This window comes from Oncorhynchus clarkii, chromosome 13 (genome assembly GCF_045791955.1).
Source record: "Oncorhynchus clarkii lewisi isolate Uvic-CL-2024 chromosome 13, UVic_Ocla_1.0, whole genome shotgun sequence".
Taxonomy (NCBI): Eukaryota; Metazoa; Chordata; class Actinopteri; order Salmoniformes; family Salmonidae; genus Oncorhynchus; species Oncorhynchus clarkii.
Genome location: NC_092159.1, coordinates 17,735,821 through 17,756,534, shown reverse-complemented (window position 1 = coordinate 17,756,534; position 20,714 = coordinate 17,735,821). Strand labels below are relative to the sequence as shown.

At 43.9% G+C, this 20,714-nt stretch overlaps 1 protein-coding gene across 7 annotated transcripts in view; it reads right to left on the bottom strand.

Annotated features, from left to right (window-relative positions):
- Nucleotides 1-20,714, bottom strand: part of LOC139424534 (potassium voltage-gated channel subfamily KQT member 5-like) — a 150,981-nt gene that overhangs the window by 14,366 nt on the left and 115,901 nt on the right. For 4 of the 7 annotated variants that reach the window (XM_071176462.1, XM_071176461.1, XM_071176464.1 and 1 more), the window contains exons 4-9: nucleotides 7,582-7,757; nucleotides 7,060-7,185; nucleotides 5,500-5,610; nucleotides 5,180-5,275; nucleotides 3,940-4,034; nucleotides 2,641-2,667 (exon numbers count right to left, since the gene is read on the bottom strand). In XM_071176462.1, the coding sequence (XP_071032563.1) occupies nucleotides 2,641-2,667; nucleotides 3,940-4,034; nucleotides 5,180-5,275; nucleotides 5,500-5,610; nucleotides 7,060-7,185; nucleotides 7,582-7,757 (631 nt within the window). Of the gene's footprint in view, nucleotides 1-2,640; nucleotides 2,668-3,939; nucleotides 4,035-4,290; nucleotides 4,389-5,179; nucleotides 5,276-5,499; nucleotides 5,611-7,059; nucleotides 7,186-7,581; nucleotides 7,758-20,714 lie in introns of all 7 variants that reach the window. The other 3 variants (XM_071176463.1, XM_071176465.1, XM_071176467.1) reach the window with 1 other exon arrangement.

Below are 20,714 nucleotides of genomic sequence, written 5' to 3'. Positions count from 1 at the left end.
ACTTCTGTAAAGATGTCACATGCCTTCATGTCTGCATGTGAATGTTTATGAAATCTAATCTATACAATCGCCACCTCAAACTAAGTGTATTAATGTCTATGTACTGTATAGTTTATGGATGTTAATATAACTTATGACAGATGACATAGTCCTTTATGTCATGTATATGAAGGCTTTATAAGCACAGCATGATCACTCGGCTTCAATCGCACAAAACTAAAGCGTGACCAGAGATACTGTAGAACCACTATACGTTGTCAACCACTTGCTGACATTTAGAAAGAGCGTGTTTCAAAGCTAATTGAGCTCAGTGGAGAGAGAAAATGAAGAGCCTAGGTATGACAGCGTTTTTAAAAGGCCTATCATTTGATCATTCAGCCCCACTCCTGTCCATGTCTCTCATTTAACCATACTAATTCAGCTGGCTGAGAGAGAGAGAGAGAGAGAGGGTGAGGGAGAGGGAGAGAGAAGAAGAGACAGGGAGGGAAAAAGAGAGAAAGAGGGAGAGACAGGGAGAGAAAGACGGGGAGAGAGGGGGAGCGAGAGAGAGAGAGAGAGAGAGAGAAAAGGGCGCTGAGTCATATGTGTGGAGGACGGTAAACTTTTAGAACAGGCAACCTGTCGGGCACCAGTAGGCTTTCAGGGCCATCGGCACCTGGTTCAATGACACTCAGAAATGGATTGTTATTTATTTATTTTTCTCCTGCAGTTTTGAGGTGGAGCCCTTGACCATGAGAAGGGTTGTGAATTGAATTCAATAGGTGGAGGATGCTGGAGCTTTGTTCTCTCTCATTCTCGCTCTCTCCCTCCCTCTGTCTCTCCTTTTCTACCGACATGCTTTTCAAGTGTTTGGGTTTGCGTGGGATGGATTCTGTCCTCACCCTCTCAACACTAGGCAACACTGAAAGGTTTTATTTTTTTCTGGTATTCTGTTGACGTTTTACACTTAGTTTGGAAATCTCAGATAAAAAATAAGTACATTCTCGACACAGACAAATGTTTTAGTGGCCCTCAGGTTTTTAATTCTGTTTTTCACTTTAAAGACACACGCATTTTGCTTTACCTACTGTTGTGTAACGACAGCTAAAGCAACATATTACATCACTTCAAGCTCCCACAGAGAGAGAGAGAAAGACAGAGAGAGGGGAGAGAGAGAAAGACAGAGAGAGGGGAAAGAGAGAGAGAGAGAGACACAGAGAGAGAGACACACAGAGAGAGAGACACACAGAGAGAGAGAGAGACAGAGAGAGGGGAGAGAGAAAGACAGAGAGAGATAAAGACAGAGAGAAATAGAGAAAGACAGAGAGAAATAGAGAGAGGGGAGAGAGAGAAAGACAGAGAGAGATAAAGACAGAGAGAAATAGAGAGAGAAAGACAGCGAGAAATAGAGAGAGGGGAGAGAGAGAAAGACAGAGAGAAATAGAGAGGGGACAGAGAGAAAGACAGTGTTCTCTCCCTCTTCTATCTTCACTCTGTAATTCAGTGGCTGTGTCACTCAAATCCTGTTATGCTGAAATACACACACAACACACGACTGCAATAAACACAATTATTTTTTAATTTTAGAGAGAGCGAGAGAGAAACCACTGCAATCATTTCCTTCCTGAAGAACACCTCAGGTACGGAGAGATGTAGTGAGAGAAAGGGATGAAGGAGAAAAAGAAAGAAAGAAAGAAAGAAAGAGAGAGAGTGAGAGAGAGAGAGAGAGGGAATGAAAGGACAAGAGCTGAGAGAGAATAGGGGAGTGGGAGGAATAAAAAGATGGAGAGAGAGAGAGAATAGGGGAGTGGGAGGAATAAAGAGATGGAGAGAGAGAGAGAATAGGGGAGTGGGAGGAATAAAGAGATGGAGAGAGAGAGAGAATAGGGGAGTGGGAGGAATAAAGAGATGGAGAGAGAGAGAGAATAGGGGAGTGGGAGGAATAAAGAGATGGAGAGAGAGAGAGAATAGGGGAGTGGGAGGAATAAAGAGATGGAGAGAGAGAGAGAATAGGGGAGTGGGAGGAATAAAGAGATGGAGAGAGAGAGAGAATAGGGGAGTGGGAGGAATAAAGAGATGGAGAGAGAGAGAGAATAGGGGAGTGGGAGGAATAAAGAGATGGAGAGAGAGAGGGAAGAAGGAATAATAAAAGGAGAGAAAGAAAGATAAACACTGAAGAAAGAGGGGGGAGAGGCCCAAAGGAGAGGTAAATAATGACTAAGTAATGAACTGCTGGCTGTTTCTATAAATAGATCCATTAAGTTAAGAGCTAGGGCCAACAACTCTTAACTAGCTATCTTTCTCTGCAATAGGTCTCCAGACTGCAAATTGGCACTTTCAGCAGCAATACACAGTAAGTCCCAAATGACACCCTCCTCCCTTTATAGTGCACTACCTTTGACCAATGTCCTATGGATGGAGAGAGACGTTTGGGACACACCCACACAGTTCTGAATAGCGTCTGAAAGCATTGGCATTTCCATTTTGGTCATTTGGCAGAGCAGACGATCTTATCCAGAGCGACTTGCCATCAGTATACTCCATACAGGCAGTAGGGAAGACGTGACCCCCAACACACAGGGTTACGACGTACACCGGTGGTAGTGGTGCGTGTGGATCTGTGCGTCAAGTAGATACACAGAACAAGTAGGAGGTACGCACCTTGTGGACGATTCACCCTGGTCCTTCCTTCAGGTTGAGAAGTGAGAGAGGGGAGAGGGGAGAAAGTGAGGAAATATTTAGCAAAGTCTTCATCGCAAACTTTATCTAATGCAACAGCGAGGAGCGAGATGAGCTCGACGGGTCGTCATCAAAAGAGATGCTGAGGATTTGAGGCAGAGCCAGTCACAAGGATGTCACCAGACTAAACAGAAACAACACTCAAGACACACACACACACATGCATTTCAATGCAGTGTAACTATCCAGGCAAACGCACTAGCAGTGTGTAGACAGGTGTGTGTCATCAGTGTGTGTGTGTGTATGTGTGTGTGTGTGTGTGTGTGTGTGTGTGTGTGTGTGTGTGTGTGTGTGTGTGTTGTCTATCTGTCAGTAAAGCATGTAGCAGATGGATTCTCCAATATCTCCAGGTTCCACAACATTCCATCTGCATATTTACCAGTCTTGAAACGCTATTGGCAGATAATACCAATACAGGCACTCCAGATCTCCCAATCACACAAGGCTATTCCAGCACAGTGCCAGTCCAATGAGACGAGAGACGGAGAAGTGGCCACACATTCAATAAGGCCTCAGCGTCTAAATGGATCATTTAGACGCTGATTACCGTCAGAAATGGATGGGCCCGTGGTGGACGATCGCTAAATTCATGCCTAAGTTCCAAATGGCACCCTTTTCCCCATGTAGTGCACTACTTTTGACTAGGGCCTGATCAAAAGTAGTGCACTACATAGGGAATGGGGTGTCATTGAGAACGCTGCCTTAAACTGTTAGACTGATGGTTTGAGCATATATTGGGATATATGAATGCTTGTTGTGTCAGCAGGATAGAGGTGCACTGGGGTATTGTCTACATGATTGGTTTTTAGTCATATTTCTTGAGTTCTTGAGTTCACTACAGTTTGGATGAAAAGGAACCTGGACAATATTGGTATTTTGATGGCTGTGAATGATTTACTTATAATAACATAAGACAAATTATAAAAATATAAATGTATTCATTCACAGAAAAGCAGGAAGTACATAAGTGAAATAGAACTGGAGGTAGAGAGGTAGAGGAGACTAGTAGAAAATAAGTAGCCTGGTCCTAGATCAGTTTGTGCTGTATTGCCAACACCTACGGCCATTGTCACACCAAACGTGCCAAACAGATCTGGGACCAGGCTAGAAAAGAAGAGGAAAGTTAACAGAAATACTTAATTGGAAAAAGAGAAGGGAAAAGACTGCTTAACAGGGGCACAGACACCAAACTCAGACACCAGCTGCCAACGTTGTACCTACTTTGTAGGGCTGCAGGTATGCAACGCCTTCAAATGAGGCTTCCAGGTAGCAATGGAAACCGAGTTCTCATCAGCCGCATAACTACGCCAAACACACTGCATGCAGAACACACAGAAACACAGGTGGAGGAAAATAAAAAAGAGACAAAAGAGAGAAAAGAGACAAAACAAAAACAAAAAAGAAGAAAAAGAAAGAACAAACAGAGGAATAAAAAAAATGGGGGAAAAACTCTTGATTAGTGATAAAAAAAAACACAACAAAGCAATCACGGGTCAAAGGTCACGCGTGAGTGACACGTTCTGTGCATGGGCTGAGTTCGGAGGCCAGGCACGATGGGGGTACATTACATGCCTGTGGGGCTGGGAGGGCAGGAGGCTCACGTGATAACGCCACGTGGCGCCTAGATACGGCTTGGTAGAGTAGTCGGTGGAGTAGTAGCGCCACGCAGCCTGGTGCGGTGGCAGGATGGAGAGGAGGATAGTTGAAGGGGAGGAAGAGGAGGGGAAAGGAGGTAGAGGAGGAAGAAGAAGTTGGCGAGGGGGGTAGGGTAAGGAGGAGAAGAGGAGAAGCAAGGTAAGAGGAGAAAGCGGAGACGGTAGAGGAGGAGGAAGACAGGAGAGGAAGCGAGGGATAGAGGGATACACAAAGGAAACCACAAGGTGAGGTCACAAACAGGAAGGAAAAGAGGAAGACGAGGGATGCAGGGAAGGATAGCTAACAGCTTAAGCTTGCCTGCCACTCTTGTGGGTAGAGTGTTAGGAATTGGGGAGAATGGACAGAACCTATAGCTCGGAAGCAATGGAGAACCTGGGGTTAGAGGAGGTTACCCTACATGCTGGTTCCTGGGCATGTTTATTAGTGTTTATGATGGGGGGAAAAAATAGAGACTGGATAACAACAACATTACTTTCAGTTTCAACGTCACCATACTTCACAACAGTAAGGTAAATGATTGATTCAATCAACGAGAGACAATGAGTATTTATCTCTGGCACAAAAATCTATAATGATGTATTCATATCCCAATGGCAATTTGAATTGACAATACCATTAAAGTGACTATAGTACAAATAGCAGTATTGAAGTAATGAGTTTATGTCCCAAATGGCACCCTATTTCCTTCATAGTACACTATTTTTGACCAGGGCCCATAGGGCTTGGGTCAAAAGTAGTGCACTATATAGGGAATAGGGTCCCGTTTTGGACGTAGCCTGTGATAGATACAACAATTTGCCTTTACCTGGATGAGACAAGCGGCTGGGTTCCTTCTCTTCTCAAAGTGCTTCTGTCTGTGCTGCTCCTGGACCTTCAGGGCAAAGCCTGAGCCCAGTATACCCTGGGAAGACACAGGAGGACATGGGAATCAAACATGCCATTTTGGGTCAATGGCTCATTAGTGACTGTGAACAACATGTGACCATGAAGTCAGATAGGGGAGGTGGTCTAGTAGAGTAACTGAAAGGATACAATCACGTAAGTAGTGTGCGTGTGTGTGTGTGTGTGCATGTATCTGCCAATTTGTGTGCGTGCGTGCGTACATCAGTGTGTGTGTGTACTCACCGCTGGCAGGGCAAAGAAAGAGATGCCCAGTAGCGCAAACCCAGCTGAGAGCATACGGCCAGTCCATGTCTTCGGGGTCTTGTCCCCGTAACCAATGGTTGTCAAGGTGATCTGAGAACACACACAAACACAATTATATCTTGAGAAAGACGCCACTATTATCAATCATAGGTCCTAAATGATACTATATGGGAGCGAAGCCACCAAATTAAATATCGTACATTTGTGAGGGTTATGAAATCCTAACAAAATGGCTGCAATTTACACTATTTACTAGGGTCTAGTCACAAGAATAAGTATTGTATGTGTGTTGATAATGCATCTCTGCTTTTTGACCTTCATTGGCTTATTATATAGCTTTAGTTTCATCTGCCTTTGCTCTCTCTCTCTCTCTCTCTCTCTCTCTCTAATCTCTCTCTCTAGCTCTCTCTCTCTCTCTCATCTCTCTCTCATCTCTCTCTAATCTCTCTCTCTCTCTCTCATCTCTCTCTAATCTCTCTCTCTCTCTCTCATCTCTCTCTAATCTCTCTCTCTCTCTCTCATCTCTCTCTCATCTCTCTCTAATCTCTCTCTCTCTCTCTCATCTCTCTCTCATCTCTCTCTAATCTCTCTCTCATCTCTCTCTCATCTCTCTCTAATCTCTCTCTCTCTCTCTCATCTCTCTCTAATCTCTCTCTCTCTCTCTCATCTCTCTCTAATCTCTCTCTCTCTCTCTCATCTCTCTCTAATCTCTCTCTCTCTCTCTCATCTCTCTCTAATCTCTCTCTCTAGCTCTCTCTCTCGCTCTCTCTCTCGCTCTCTCTCTCATCTCTCTCTCATCTCTCTCTCATCTCTCTCTCATCTCTCTCTCCTCTCTCTCTCCTCTCTCTCTCTCCTCTCTCTCTCTCCTCTCTCTCTCTCTCTCTCTCTCTCTCTCTCTCTCTCTCTCTCATCTCTCTCTCATCTCTCTCTAATCTCTCTCTCTCTAGCTCTCTCTCTCTCTTCTCTCTGTCTCTCTCTCTCATCTCTCTCTCATCTCTCTCTAATCTCTCTCTCTCTAGCTCTCTCTCTCTCTCTCCTCTCTCTCTCCTCTCTCATCTCTCTCTCTCTCTCTCTCTCTCTCTCATCTCTCTCTAATCTCTCATCTCTCTCTCTCTCTCTCTCTCTCTCTCTCTCTCTCTCTCTCTCATCTCTCTCATCTCTCATCTCTCTCTCCTACTGCTATCTAATTGACTGAAAAGCACAGAAGATAATTCCCTATTGATTTAGTGACTCTCTTCTATTTGGGTTTCCTACCCATTCTGCCGTGCTGGGCTGCCGTTCACGACAAAGAAGGCCGTGGCCATTTTGTGTCATTATGACTTTTGGAGGCAGTATGAAAATGGTGGCTTATGGTGCTGGGGCCAACGTATATTACGAAGACGAAGGTGTTTAAACAAACAATGTTAAGTGTTTGGAAAACAGTCATAGGAAAAAGGAACCCTTAACTGGCAAACATGGACTGTTCCAACGTCATCCACCATCCACTGTGGACTCTTACATTACGAGGGCAAACAGGGGAGTATCTGTAACTTTACTCACTGTTCCCCACCATAAGGCATCAGCATAGGTGGCAAACTCGCTGTTGAACTTGTTCTCCACAAGGTAGACCAGAAAGGAGGAGAAGATGAGAACCAGGAAGCCAATGTACCAGGCCGTCACCAGCTCCTACAGGGAGAGATTTATATATTTTTTTACGATTCCCATTAGCTGACACCATGACGTCAGAGAAGACGTCTCCAGAGAAGGAAGAGAGGAGAGAGGAGAGAGGAGGGAGGGAAGTGGAGAGAGGAGGGGAGAAAGAAGAGTGGAGAGAAGAAGTGAGTGTGACTGTGGATCTGTGACTGTATTTTATTTTTTATTTGACATTTATTTAACTAGGCAAGTCAGTTAAGAACAAATTCTTATTTTCAATGACGGCCTAGGAACAGTGGGTTAACTGCCTTGTTCAGGGGCAGATGACTGATTTGTACCTTGTCAGCTCAGGGATTTGAACTTGCAACCTTTCGGTAACTAGTCCAATGCTCTAACCACTAGGCTACCCTATTCGTCAGGCAGCCCCACCTTGCTGTGTGCGTACACAACTGATCCCAGCAGTTTCCAGGTGCCGCCGCGCCGGTCCATGCGCACCATACGCAGGATCTGCAGAAAGCGGAGGCTACGCAGGGCGGAAGTGGCGAAGATGTTACCCTGGCTTCCCGCCGACACCACTGCTACGGAGGCTATCAGTACGATGATATCTGGGAGGGGGAGGGGGGATATGGGAATTGAGAGAGGGAGGGAGAGAGATAGAGAGAGAGAGAGAGAGAGTTGTTGTGTGTGCATGCGTGAGTGCGTTTGTAGGGGGAAGTAGGGGGAAGAGGAAGGGGAGGAAAAAGAGAAAGTTACAGGTGGGCACACAGGTAAAGAATAGTAGTTATATGTCACAATACTGGTGTGGACTGGACACTAACATAACAGTTTTGGTGTAGACTGGACACTAACATAACAATACTGGTGTGGACTGGACACTAACATAACAGTTTTGGTGTAGACTGGACACTAACATAACAATACTGGTGTGGACTGGACACTAACATAACAGTTTTGGTGTAGACTGGACACTAACATAACAGTACTGGTGTTAACTGGACACTAACATAACAATACTGGTGTAGACTGGACACTACATAACAGTACTGGTGTAGACTGGACACTAACATAACAGTACTGGTGTAGACTGGACACTAACATAACAGTATTGGTGTGGACTGGACACTAACATAACAGTACTGGTGTGGACTGGACACTAACATAACCGTACTGGTGTGGACTGGACACTAACATAACAGTACTGGTGTAGACTGGACACTAACATAACAGTACTGGTGTAGACTGGACACTAACATAACAGTACTGGTGTGGACTGGACACTAACATAACAGTACTGGTGTAGACTGGACACTAACATAACAGTACTGGTGTGGACTGTACACTAACATAACAGTACTGGTGTGGACTGTACACTAACATAACAGTACTGGTGTGGACTGGACACTACATAACAGTACTGGTGTGGACTGGACACTAACATAACAGTACTGGTGTGGACTGGACACTACATAACAGTACTGGTGTGGACTGGACACTAACATAACAGTACTGGTGTAGACTGGACACTAACATAACAGTACTGGTGTAGACTGGACACTAACATAACAGTACTGGTGTGGACTGGACACTAACATAACAGTACTGGTGTGGACTGGACACTACATAACAGTACTGGTGTAGACTGGACACTACATAACAGTACTGGTGTGGACTGGACACTAACATAACAGTACTGGTGTAGACTGGACACTAACATAACAGTACTGGTGTGGACTGGACACTACATAACAGTACTGGTGTGGACTGGACACTACATAACAGTACTGGTGTAGACTGGACACTAACATAACAGTACTGGTGTGGACTGGACACTAACATAACAGTACTGGTGTGGACTGGACACTACATAACAGTACTGGTGTGGAATGGACACTAACATAACAGTACTGGTGTAGACTGGACACTACATAACAGTACTGGTGTAGACTGGACACTAACATAACAGTACTGGTGTGGACTGGACACTAACATAACAGTACTGGTGTGGACTGGACACTACATAACAGTACTGGTGTAGACTGGACACTACATAACAGTACTGGTGTGGACTGGACACTAACATAACAGTACTGGTGTAGACTGGACACTAACATAACAGTACTGGTGTGGACTGGACACTAACATAACAGTACTGGTGTGGACTGGACACTACATAACAGTACTGGTGTGGAATGGACACTAACATAACAGTACTGGTGTAGACTGGACACTACATAACAGTACTGGTGTAGACTGGACACTAACATAACAGTACTGGTGTGGACTGGACACTACATAACAGTACTGGTGTAGACTGGACACTACATAACAGTACTGGTGTGGACTGGACACTAACATAACAGTACTGGTGTAGACTGGACACTAACATAACAGTGAAACCAGGTGAAATGGATACAGGCAAGAGTCATTCAAACTTGACCAAATCTTGACCATTACTATCGGTCACATTGACCCTGAATATATCCGTGAAATCGATAGCCACGTCAACCCTTGAGGGGGCAAATTCTATCGAGGTGGAATAACATTTGCAGTTGTAAACAAATCATTATGTTGTAATTACCCCTTACTGTGACCGATTATCACAACAACAGCAACAACAACATATCATCCACATGACTGAATGAATGATACAGTCTCTCTCTGTGAGTGTGTGCACATGTGTGTGTGTGTGTGTGTGTGTGCACGTGTGTGTGTGTGCGCGTGTGTGTGTGTGTGCGTGTGTGCGTGCGTGTGTGCGCGCGTGTGTGTGTGTGCACGCGCGTGTGTGTGCGTGCGTGTGTGTGTGTGTGTGAGCACGTGTGTGCGTGTGTGTGTGTGTGCGCGTGTGTGCGTGTGTGCGTGCGTGTGTGTGTGCGCGCGTGCGTGTGTTTGTGTGTGTGTGTGTGCGCGTGCAGGCGTGTGTGCGTGTGTGTGTGCGCGCGTGTGAGCGTGCGTGCGTGTGTGTGTGTGCTGGCATTCTGCTAAAGGTGTCAACAACACAATAACTCACAAAGCTACACGCGCTTCTGCATTGATCGGGATCCACAATCCATCCCCAACACAGAATGGTGCGAACATCATAGCAAGGCCTGTCATCTAACACCTGTGCTGTATGTACAGTGTACACCATGCACCACTGACGCATGAAAAGAGATTGAGATATCAAGTATGTTTGGAAACGTGTACTGGAAACACTGTGTAAGTGTATTGGTCTAAAGGAGGACAGTTTACAGCAGCATAGTTCAACTGCTGTGCATGGGGAATTGGACTGGATTGATACTGACCTTCAATCCAAGGTCGTTAGTGGCAAACACACAGGAGCAGGTTCTCACAAGGACGCACACAATAACGCACGCACACACACACACATATATACACGTGTATGCATGTACAGGCATTTCACTGTATTTGTGCACGTGACAATAAAAACTTGAAACACACACACGCACAGACACACACACACTCACGAAGGGAGGACAGGGACAGTTCAGACCACAACGACAGGACGTCTGAGACTGAATCCCAAATGGCACCCTATTCCCTACATAGGGCACTACTTTTGACCAGAGTCCTGTGGGCTTTGTAGGTAATAGGGTTCCATTTGGGACGTAGTCTGAGGCATCAGGCTTCTCCTTCAACACAGACAAATAATATTTTCTATTTTCGTTAATACACCCCTGTGTTTCACCACCCCTCACTTCTAAGACGCTCCTCCACCACGTGAAACCACAAACTGAATAAATATTATTTTCTTCTTCCTGGTTTCCCCCTGCATTTTTCTGTCTTGTGAGAATTTGTCGTCCCACCAGGCGGCGGTGGGTTTGTCTGTCCTTCCAGGGAACTCAGCGCTTGGACATGAAATACAATCGCTGACCAAGGTTTGGTCGATCGCTCTAGGGCTTATAAATCATGAACCAGTTAACCCATGGCAAGAGGGAGACGGTGGAACCGCGAAAAATACATGAACCAACCACACACACACAGACCGTACTCGGACGGCCCAAAAAACGGCATGCTGGGACATAAAGATGCTGGCCAAGCACTGGCCTCTGCTGAAGATATGGAAAGAAAAGACCTCTTTAACAAGCAGGTGAGTGTATGACGTGTGTGTGTTTTTTGAAGGAGAGAGAGAGCCTGTATGCGTATAAATTGGTGTGTCTATGCACGCATGCTTGTGTATGTGTATGTCTTTAAGTGTGCTTGAGTGTGTGTGTGTGTTTGAGTGTGTGTGTGTGAGAGTGTGAGCGTGTGTGTGTGTGTGTGTGTGTCTGACTGCGTGTGTGTGTGTGTTTTTGAGAGAGAGAGTGTGTGTGTGTGCGTGCGTGTGTGTGGCTGCTGAGTGCTGACAGAACTCTCACATCTGGAGTCTCCATCTGCCTGGTCTAGTTTTAACAGCAGTACTGTGTGTCCTGGTTCACCCTCTGAGCCTTGGCCACACTTGTCTCTCTAACCATGCATGCCAAAAACACAGAATCCAATCAGCTGCACCAGTGATCCCACTCTGGGTTGAGACTACAGTTACTATGTTGTGATGATTACTATGATGTGGGACTATGGGGCGGTTTCCCAGACCCAGATTAAACCTACTGGACTAGGAGTCATGTTCAATAGATCCAGTCCAGGACTAGGCTTAATCTGGGTCTGGGAAACGGACTCTATGAGGTTTAAAATTATTTACTAGTTTCGCAAATATTAGTTATCTATTCTATCGCTGCAGCTGTGTGAATGTGTGTGTTCCTTTGTGTGTGTGTGTCCTCGGTGGTTGCCAGTGTGTGTGTTCACATTCCTCCTCGTCCATCCAGGCAGACAGTCAAAGTCACATATGTGGGACTTGGACAGGGGACAGCTCTTGGTATGACGTTAACAGTTAGCAGCCCAACTGGCTCTGGACTGCCTGGTCAGCATACAGCCAACACAGTCTGTCTGTCTGTCTGTCTGTCTGTCTGTCTGTCTGTCTCTGTCTGTCTGTCTGTCTGCCTGTCTGGGCTGGGTCGCATATGAGTCCTTGGCTGATAGAGCGACTACAGCTCCCACAGGTGTGTGTGTGCGAGTGTGTGTGCGAGTGTGTGTGTGTGTGTTTGTGTGTGTGTGTGTGTGTGTGTGTAAGTGTGTGTGTGTCTGTGGCTCATTGAGGGGACTCTATCATTCATAAACATGGGGGTGGTAAGGACACCAAGGGGTCAAAATCCCTAAAGGAACACCACATTTAGCTCCAATCCTTTCACTAACAAATTCAATATCCTCGTGTTGTCGTCACCGTGTTGTCGTCACCGTGTCTCGTCACAATCAAATACTTCACCAGAAAAGTTTAGCTGGCATCGAGCCAGTCATTTCTCATGGTGCAACACTACAGTGTGAGCAATCCTCTATCTATACAGTCAAGCAATGTGCTCCACATAAACCAACACATTCGATCAGCATCCTCTACCTAAACCACAATGTAAGATGCATAAGTTGGTTTTCAGACAAATATATTCTCAGTCAAACGTACGTCAATAAACATTCTTCCTGTATGCAAACCCCATTGGCTGATGGGAACCCACCACTGACTGAACCTACCAATGAGAGCTATTCATCCAGTTTATGAGCTGTTCTGTTTGTTTCCATTCATCTGGGCTCTGGCGACCACATCTGCATTGAAATATCTCCTTCTAACGATCTTTCAGTGACTTCACAGGACAAATCACCTGCTCGGAACACTTAAAGATGGAATTGGCTCATTGCGTATAATTTATGGATGCTGAGAGTCACTGAGTGAGACACCCCCCGCTCTCCAGAGACTAATGGATCGGCCCAGACAGTAATGACTGGGGTGTATCGGGCTGACAGTTATGGATACTCTAACCACTGACTGTATAGGGGAGAGAATTTATGGACCCATCTAGAGTAGTCGAAGCACACTACAACACACTCAGACACACGCAATGTTGACACATACATCAGGGTAGAGAGGTGGGGGAGGGAGACGGGGGGGGGGGGGGGGGACGAAAGGAGGGACAGGAAAAAAATACAAAAAGTGAGAGGGAGAGAGAGAGAGAGCGAAAGACAGAAGGAAAGAGAGAGAGGAAAATAGGAATGATAAACCTCCCTCAAGCAGCTCAGCGTGATTATCATGGTGATTGTCATTACAATCTGTCTCCAGCCTTGCCTTGTGCCATTAGTTGATGCGTAATAGATTGAGTTATTGGCAATGTCACATGCCCTCATACAGACAGTACTCCATGATTGTAATAGGCCAGCTGATCAATCATTCAACACAATAGGGCTGACATAAGGAGGTCAAGGGAGGTATTTTACAGAGAAAAACAGACAATAAATTATGATAAAGTAACAGCAATGCTTAAGATATTCATGATGGCCATACTTCCTAGTGTCTAACCAGTAAAAGTAGGTTTATTAGTAGTGGCTACTTGTAGTGGAAGCTGGAGGGGGATTGTGTCCAGTCAGTGACCCTACGTGTTTTGATAGAGAGATGATTGGAGAGGTATCCTAGGGTGTGTGTTTTGGCTTGGAGGGGAAAGGGGTAAACAGCTTAGGAGGCAGGATTAAGACGGACAAATGATTAAGAAGGGGAGAGGCCAGCGGAGGACACACCCAACAGCATATTACAGCCAGCCTTAACCGTCTCTATTCAGAGTATCTAGTTCAGCCTTAACCGTCTCTATTCAGAGTATCTAGTTCAGCCTTAACCGTCTCTATTCAAAGTATCTAGTTCAGCCTTAACCATCTCTATTCAGAATATCTAGTTCAGCCTTAACCGTCTCTATTCAGAGTATCTAGTTCAGCCTTAACCGTCTCTATTCAGAGTATCTAGTTCAGCCTTAACTGTCTCTATTGAGAGTATCTAGTTCAGCCTTAACCGTCTCTATTCAGAGTATCTAGTTCAGCCTTAACCATCTCTATTCAGAGTATCTAGTTCAGCCTTAACCGTCTCTATTCAGAGTATCTAGTTCAGCCTTAACCATCTCTATTCAGAATATCTAGTTCAGCCTTAACCGTCTCTATTCAGAGTATCTAGTTCAGCCTTAACCGTCTCTATTCCGAGTATCTAGTTCAGCCTTAACCGTCTCTATTCAGAGTATCTAGTTCAGCCTTAACCGTCTCTATTCAGAGTATCTAGTTCAGCCTTAACCGTCTCTATTCAGAGTATCTAGTTCAGCCTTAACCGTCTCTATTCAGAGTATCTAGTTCAGCCTTAACCATCTCTATTCAGAATATCTAGTTCAGCCTTAACCGTCTCTATTCAGAGTATCTAGTTCAGCCTTAACCGTCTCTATTCAGAGTATCTAGTTCAGCCTTAACTGTCTCTATTGAGAGTATCTAGTTCAGCCTTAACCGTCTCTATTCAGAGTATCTAGTTCAGCCTTAACCATCTCTATTCAGAGTATCTAGTTCAGCCTTAACCGTCTCTATTCAGAGTATCTAGTTCAGCCTTAACCATCTCTATTCAGAATATCTAGTTCAGCCTTAACCGTCTCTATTCAGAGTATCTAGTTCAGCCTTAACCGTCTCTATTCCGAGTATCTAGTTCAGCCTTAACCGTCTCTATTCAGAGTATCTAGTTCAGCCTTAACCGTCTCTATTCAGAGTATCTAGTTCAGCCTTAACCGTCTCTATTCAGAGTATCTAGTTCAGCCTTAACCGTCTCTATTCAGAGTATCTAGTTCAGCCTTAACCGTCTCTATTCAGAGTATCTAGTTCAGCCTTAACCGTCTCTATTCAGAGTAGCTAGTTCAGCCTTAACCATCTCTATTCAGAATATCTAGTTCAGCCTTAACCGTCTCTATTGAGAGTATCTAGTTCAGCCTTAACCATCTCTATTCAGAATATATAGTTCAGCCTTAACCATCTCTATTCAGAATATCTAGTTTAGCCTTAACCGTCTCTATTCAGAGTATCTAGTTCAGCCTTAACCGTCTCTATTCAGAGTATCTAGTTCAGCCTTAACCGTCTCTATTCAGAGTATCTAGTTCAGCCTTAACCGTCTCTATTCAGAGTATCTAGTTCAGCCTTAACCGTCTCTATTCAGAGTATCTAGTTCAGCCTTAACCATCTCTATTCAGAGTATCTAGTTCAGCCTTAACCGTCTCTATTCACAGTATCTAGTTCAGCCTTAACCGTCTCTATTCAGAGTAGCTAGTTCAGCCTTAACCGTCTCTATTCAGAGTATCTAGTTCAGCCTTAACCATCTCTATTGAAAGTATCTAGTTCAGCCTTAACCGTCTCTATTCAGAGTATCTAGTTCAGCCTTAACCGTCTCTATTCAGAGTATCTAGTTCAGCCTTAACCGTCTCTATTCAGAGTATCTAGTTCAGCCTTAACCGTCTCTATTCAGAGTATCTAGTTCAGCCTTAACCGTCTCTATTCAGAGTATCTAGTTCAGCCTTAACCGTCTCTATTCAGAGTATCTAGTTCAGCCTTAACCGTCTCTATTCAGAGTATCTAGTTCAGCCTTAACCGTCTCTATTCAGAGTATCTAGTTCAGCCTTAACCGTCTCTATTCAGAGTAGCTAGTTCAGCCTTAACCGTCTCTATTCAGAGTATCTAGTTCAGCCTTAACCGTCTCTATTCAGAGTATCTAGTTCAGCCTTAACCGTCTCTATTCAGAGTAGCTAGTTCAGCCTTAACCATCTCTATTCAGAATATCTAGTTCAGCCTTAACCGTCTCTATTCAGAGTATCTAGTTCAGCCTTAACCATCTCTATTCAGAATATATAGTTCAGCCTTAACCGTCTCTATTCAGAGTATCTAGTTCAGCCTTAACCGTCTCTATTCAGAGTAGCTAGTTCAGCCTTAACCGTCTCTATTCAGAGTATCTAGTTCAGCCTTAACCGTCTCTATTCAGAGTATCTAGTTCAGCCTTAACCGTCTCTATTCAGAGTATCTAGTTCAGCCTTAACCATCTCTATTCAGAGTATCTAGTTCAGCCTTAACCGCCTCTATTCAGAGTATCTAGTTCAGCCTTAACCGTCTCTATTCAGAGTATCTAGTTCAGCCTTAACCGTCTCTATTCACAGTAGCTAGTTCAGCCTTAACCGTCTCTATTCAGAATATCTAGTTCAGCCTTAACCGTCTCTATTCAGAGTATCTAGTTCAGCCTTAACCGTCTCTATTCAGAATATATAGTTCAGCCTTAACCGTCTCTATTCGGAATATCTAGTTCAGCCTTAACCGTCTCTATTCAGAGTATCTAGTTCAGCCTTAACCGTCTCTATTCAGAGTATCTAGTTCAGCCTTAACCGTCTCTATTCAGAGTATATAGTTCAGCCTTAACCGTCTCTATTCAGAGTATCTATTTCAGCCTTAACCGTCTCTATTCAGAGTATCTAGTTCAGCCTTAACCATCTCTATTCAGAGTATCTAGTTCAGCCTTAACCATCTCTATTCACAGTATCTAGTTCAGCCTTAACCGTCTCTATTCAGAGTATATAGTTCAGCCTTAACCGTCTCTATTCAGAGTATCTAGTTCAGCCTTAACCGTCTCTATTCAGAGTATCTAGTTCAGCCTTAACCGTCTCTATTCAGAGTATCTAGTTCAGCCTTAACCGTCTCTATTCAGAGTATCTAGTTCAGCCTTAACCGTCTCTATTCAGAGTATCTAGTTCAGCCTTAACCGTCTCTATTCAGAGTATCTAGTTCAGCCTTAACCGTCTCTATTCAGAGTATCTAGTTCAGCCTTAACCGTCTCTATTCAGAGTATCTAGTTCAGCCTTAACCGTCTCTATTCAGAGTATCTAGTTCAGCCTTAACCGTCTCTATTCAGAGTATCTAGTTCAGCCTTAACCGTCTCTATTCAGAGTATCTAGTTCAGCCTTAACCGTCTCTATTCAGAGTATCTAGTTCAGCCTTAACCGTCTCTATTCAGAGTATCTAGTTCAGCCTTAACCGTCTCTATTCAGAGTATCTAGTTCAGCCTTAACCGTCTCTATTCAGAGTATCTAGTTCAGCCTTAACCGTCTCTATTCAGAATATCTAGTTCAGCCTTAACCGTCTCTATTCAGAGTATCTAGTTCAGCCTTAACCGTCTCTATTCAGAGTATCTAGTTCAGCCTTAACCGTCTCTATTCAGAGTATCTAGTTCAGCCTTAACCATCTCTATTCAGAGTATCTAGTTCAGCCTTAACCGTCTCTATTCAGAGTATCTAGTTCAGCCTTAACCGTCTCTATTCAGAGTATCTAGTTCAGCCTTAACCGTCTCTATTCAGAGTATCTAGTTCAGCCTTAACCGTCTCTATTCAGTGTATCTAGTTCAGCCTTAACCGTCTCTATTCAGAATATCTAGTTCAGCCTTAACCGTCTCTATTCAGAGTATCTAGTTCAGCCTTAACCGTCTCTATTCAGAGTATCTAGTTCAGCCTTAACCGTCTCTATTTAGAGTATCTAGTTCAGCCTTAACCGTCTCTATTCAGAGTAGCTAGTTCAGCCTTAACCGTCTCTATTCAGAGTATCTAGTTCAGCCTTAACCGTCTCTATTCAGAGTATCTAGTTCAGCCTTAACCGTCTCTATTCAGAGTATCTAGTTCAGCCTTAACCGTCTCTATTCAGAGTATCTAGTTCAGCCTTAACCGTCTCTATTCAGAGTATCTAGTTCAGCCTTAACCGTCTCTATTCAGAGTATCTAGTTCAGCCTTAACCATCTCTATTCAGAGTATCTAGTTCAGCCTTAACCATCTCAATTCAGAGTATCTAGTTCAGCCTTAACCGTCTCTATTCAGAGTATCTAGTTCAGCCTTAACCGTCTCTATTCAGAGTATCTAGTTCAGCCTTAACCGTCTCTATTCAGTGTATCTAGTTCAGCCTTAACCGTCTCTATTCAGAGTATCTAGTTCAGCCTTAACCGTCTCTATTCAGAGTATCTAGTTCAGCCTTAACCGTCTCTATTCAGAGTATCTAGTTCAGCCTTAACCGTCTCTATTCAGAGTATCTAGTTCAGCCTTAACCGTCTCTATTCAGAGTATCTAGTTCAGCCTTAACCGTCTCTATTCAGAGTATCTAGTTCAGCCTTAACCGTCTCTATTCAGAGTATCTAGTTCAGCCTTAACCGTCTCTATTCAGAGTATCTAGTTCAGCCTTAACCGTCTCTATTCAGAGTATCTAGTTCAGCCTTAACCGTCTCTATTCAGAGTATCTAGTTCAGCCTTAACCGTCTCTATTCAGAATATCTAGTTCAGCCTTAACCGTCTCTATTCAGAGTATCTAGTTCAGCCTTAACCGTCTCTATTCAGAGTATCTAGTTCAGCCTTAACCGTCTCTATTCAGAGTATCTAGTTCAGCCTTAACCGTCTCTATTCAGAGTATCTAGTTCAGCCTTAACCGTCTCTATTCAGAGTATCTAGTTCAGCCTTAACCGTCTCTATTCAGAGTATCTAGTTCAGCCTTAACCGTCTCTATTCAGAGTATCTAGTTCAGCCTTAACCGTCTCTATTCAGAGTATCTAGTTCAGCCTTAACCGTCTCTATTCAGAGTATCTAGTTCAGCCTTAACCGTCTCTATTCAGAGTATCTAGTTCAGCCTTAACCGTCTCTATTCAGAGTATCTAGTTCAGCCTTAACCGTCTCTATTCAGAGTATCTAGTTCAGCCTTAACCGTCTCTATTCAGAGTATCTAGTTCAGCCTTAACCGTCTCTATTCAGAGTATCTAGTTCAGCCTTAACCGTCTCTATTCAGAGTATCTAGTTCAGCCTTAACCGTCTCTATTCAGAGTATCTAGTTCAGCCTTAACCGTCTCTATTCAGAGTATCTAGTTCAGCCTTAACCGTCTCTATTCAGAGTATCTAGTTCAGCCTTAACCGTCTCTATTCAGAGTATCTAGTTCAGCCTTAACCGTCTCTATTCAGAGTATCTAGTTCAGCCTTAACCGTCTCTATTCAGAGTATCTAGTTCAGCCTTAACCGTCTCTAGTTCAGCCTTAACCGTCTCTATTCAGAGTATCTAGTTCAGCCTTAACCGTCTCCAGAGTATCTAGTTCTTAATTCAGAGTATCTAGTTCAGCCTTAACCGTCTCTATTCAGAGTATCTAGTTCAGCCTTAACCGTCTCTATTCAGAGTATCTAGTTCAGCCTTAACCGTCTCTATTCAGAGTATCTAGTTCAGCCTTAACCGTCTCTATTCAGAGTATCTAGTTCAGCCTTAACCGTCTCTATTCAGAGTATCTAGTTCAGCCTTAACCGTCTCTATTCAGAGTATCTAGTTCAGCCTTAACCGTCTCTATTCAGAGTATCTAGTTCAGCCTTAACCGTCTCTATTCAGAGTATCTAGTTCAGCCTTAACCGTCTCTATTCAGAGTATCTAGTTCAGCCTTAACCGTCTCTATTCAGAGTATCTAGTTCAGCCTTAACCGTCTCTATTCAGAGTATCTAGTTCAGCCTTAACCGTCTCTATTCAGAGTATCTAGTTCAGCCTTAACCGTCTCTATTCAGAGTATCTAGTTCAGCCTTAACCGTCTCTATTCAGAGTATCTAGTTCAGCCTTAACCGTCTCTATTCAGAGTATCTAGTTCAGCCTTAACCGTCTCTATTCAGAGTATCTAGTTCAGCCTTAACCGTCTCTATTCAGAGTATCTAGTTCAGCCTTAACCGTCTCTATTCAGAGTATCTAGTTCAGCCTTAACCGTCTCTATTCAGAGTATCTAGTTCAGCCTTAACCGTCTCTATTCAGAGTATCTAGTTCAGCCTTAACCGTCTCTATTCAGAGTATCTAGTTCAGCCTTAACCGTCTCTATTCAGAGTATCTAGTTCAGCCTTAACCGTCTCTATTCAGAGTATCTAGTTCAGCCTTAACCGTCTCTATTCAGAGTATCTAGTTCAGCCTTAACCGTCTCTATTCAGAGTATCTAGTTCAGCCTTAACCGTCTCTATTCAGAGTATCTAGTTCAGCCTTAACCGTCTCTATTCAGAGTATCTAGTTCAGCCTTAACCGTCTCTATTCAGAGTATCTAGTTCAGCCTTAACCGTCTCTATTCAGAGTATCTAGTTCAGCCTTAACCGTCTCTATTCAGAGTATCTAGTTCAGCCTTAACCGAGTATCTAGTTCAGCCTTAACCGTCTCTATTCAGAGTATCTAGTTCAGCCTTAACCGTCTCTATTCAGAGTATCTAGTTCAGCCTTAACCGTCTCTATTCAGAGTATCTAGTTCAGCCTTAACCGTCTCTATTCAGAGTATCTAGTTCAGCCTTAACCGTCTCTATTCAGAGTATCTAGTTCAGCCTTAACCGTCTCTATTCAGAGTATCTAGTTCAGCCTTAACCGTCTCTATTCAGAGTATCTAGTTCAGCCTTAACCGTCTCTATTCAGAGTATCTAGTTCAGCCTTAACCGTCTCTATTCAGAGTATCTAGTTCAGCCTTAACCGTCTCTATTCAGAGTATCTAGTTCAGCCTTAACCGTCTCTATTCAGAGTATCTAGTTCAGCCTTAACCGTCTCTATTCAGAGTATCTAGTTCAGCCTTAACCGTCTCTATTCAGAGTATCTAGTTCAGCCTTAACCGTCTCTATTCAGAGTATCTAGTTCAGCCTTAACCGTCTCTATTCAGAGTATCTAGTTCAGCCTTAACCGTCTCTATTCAGA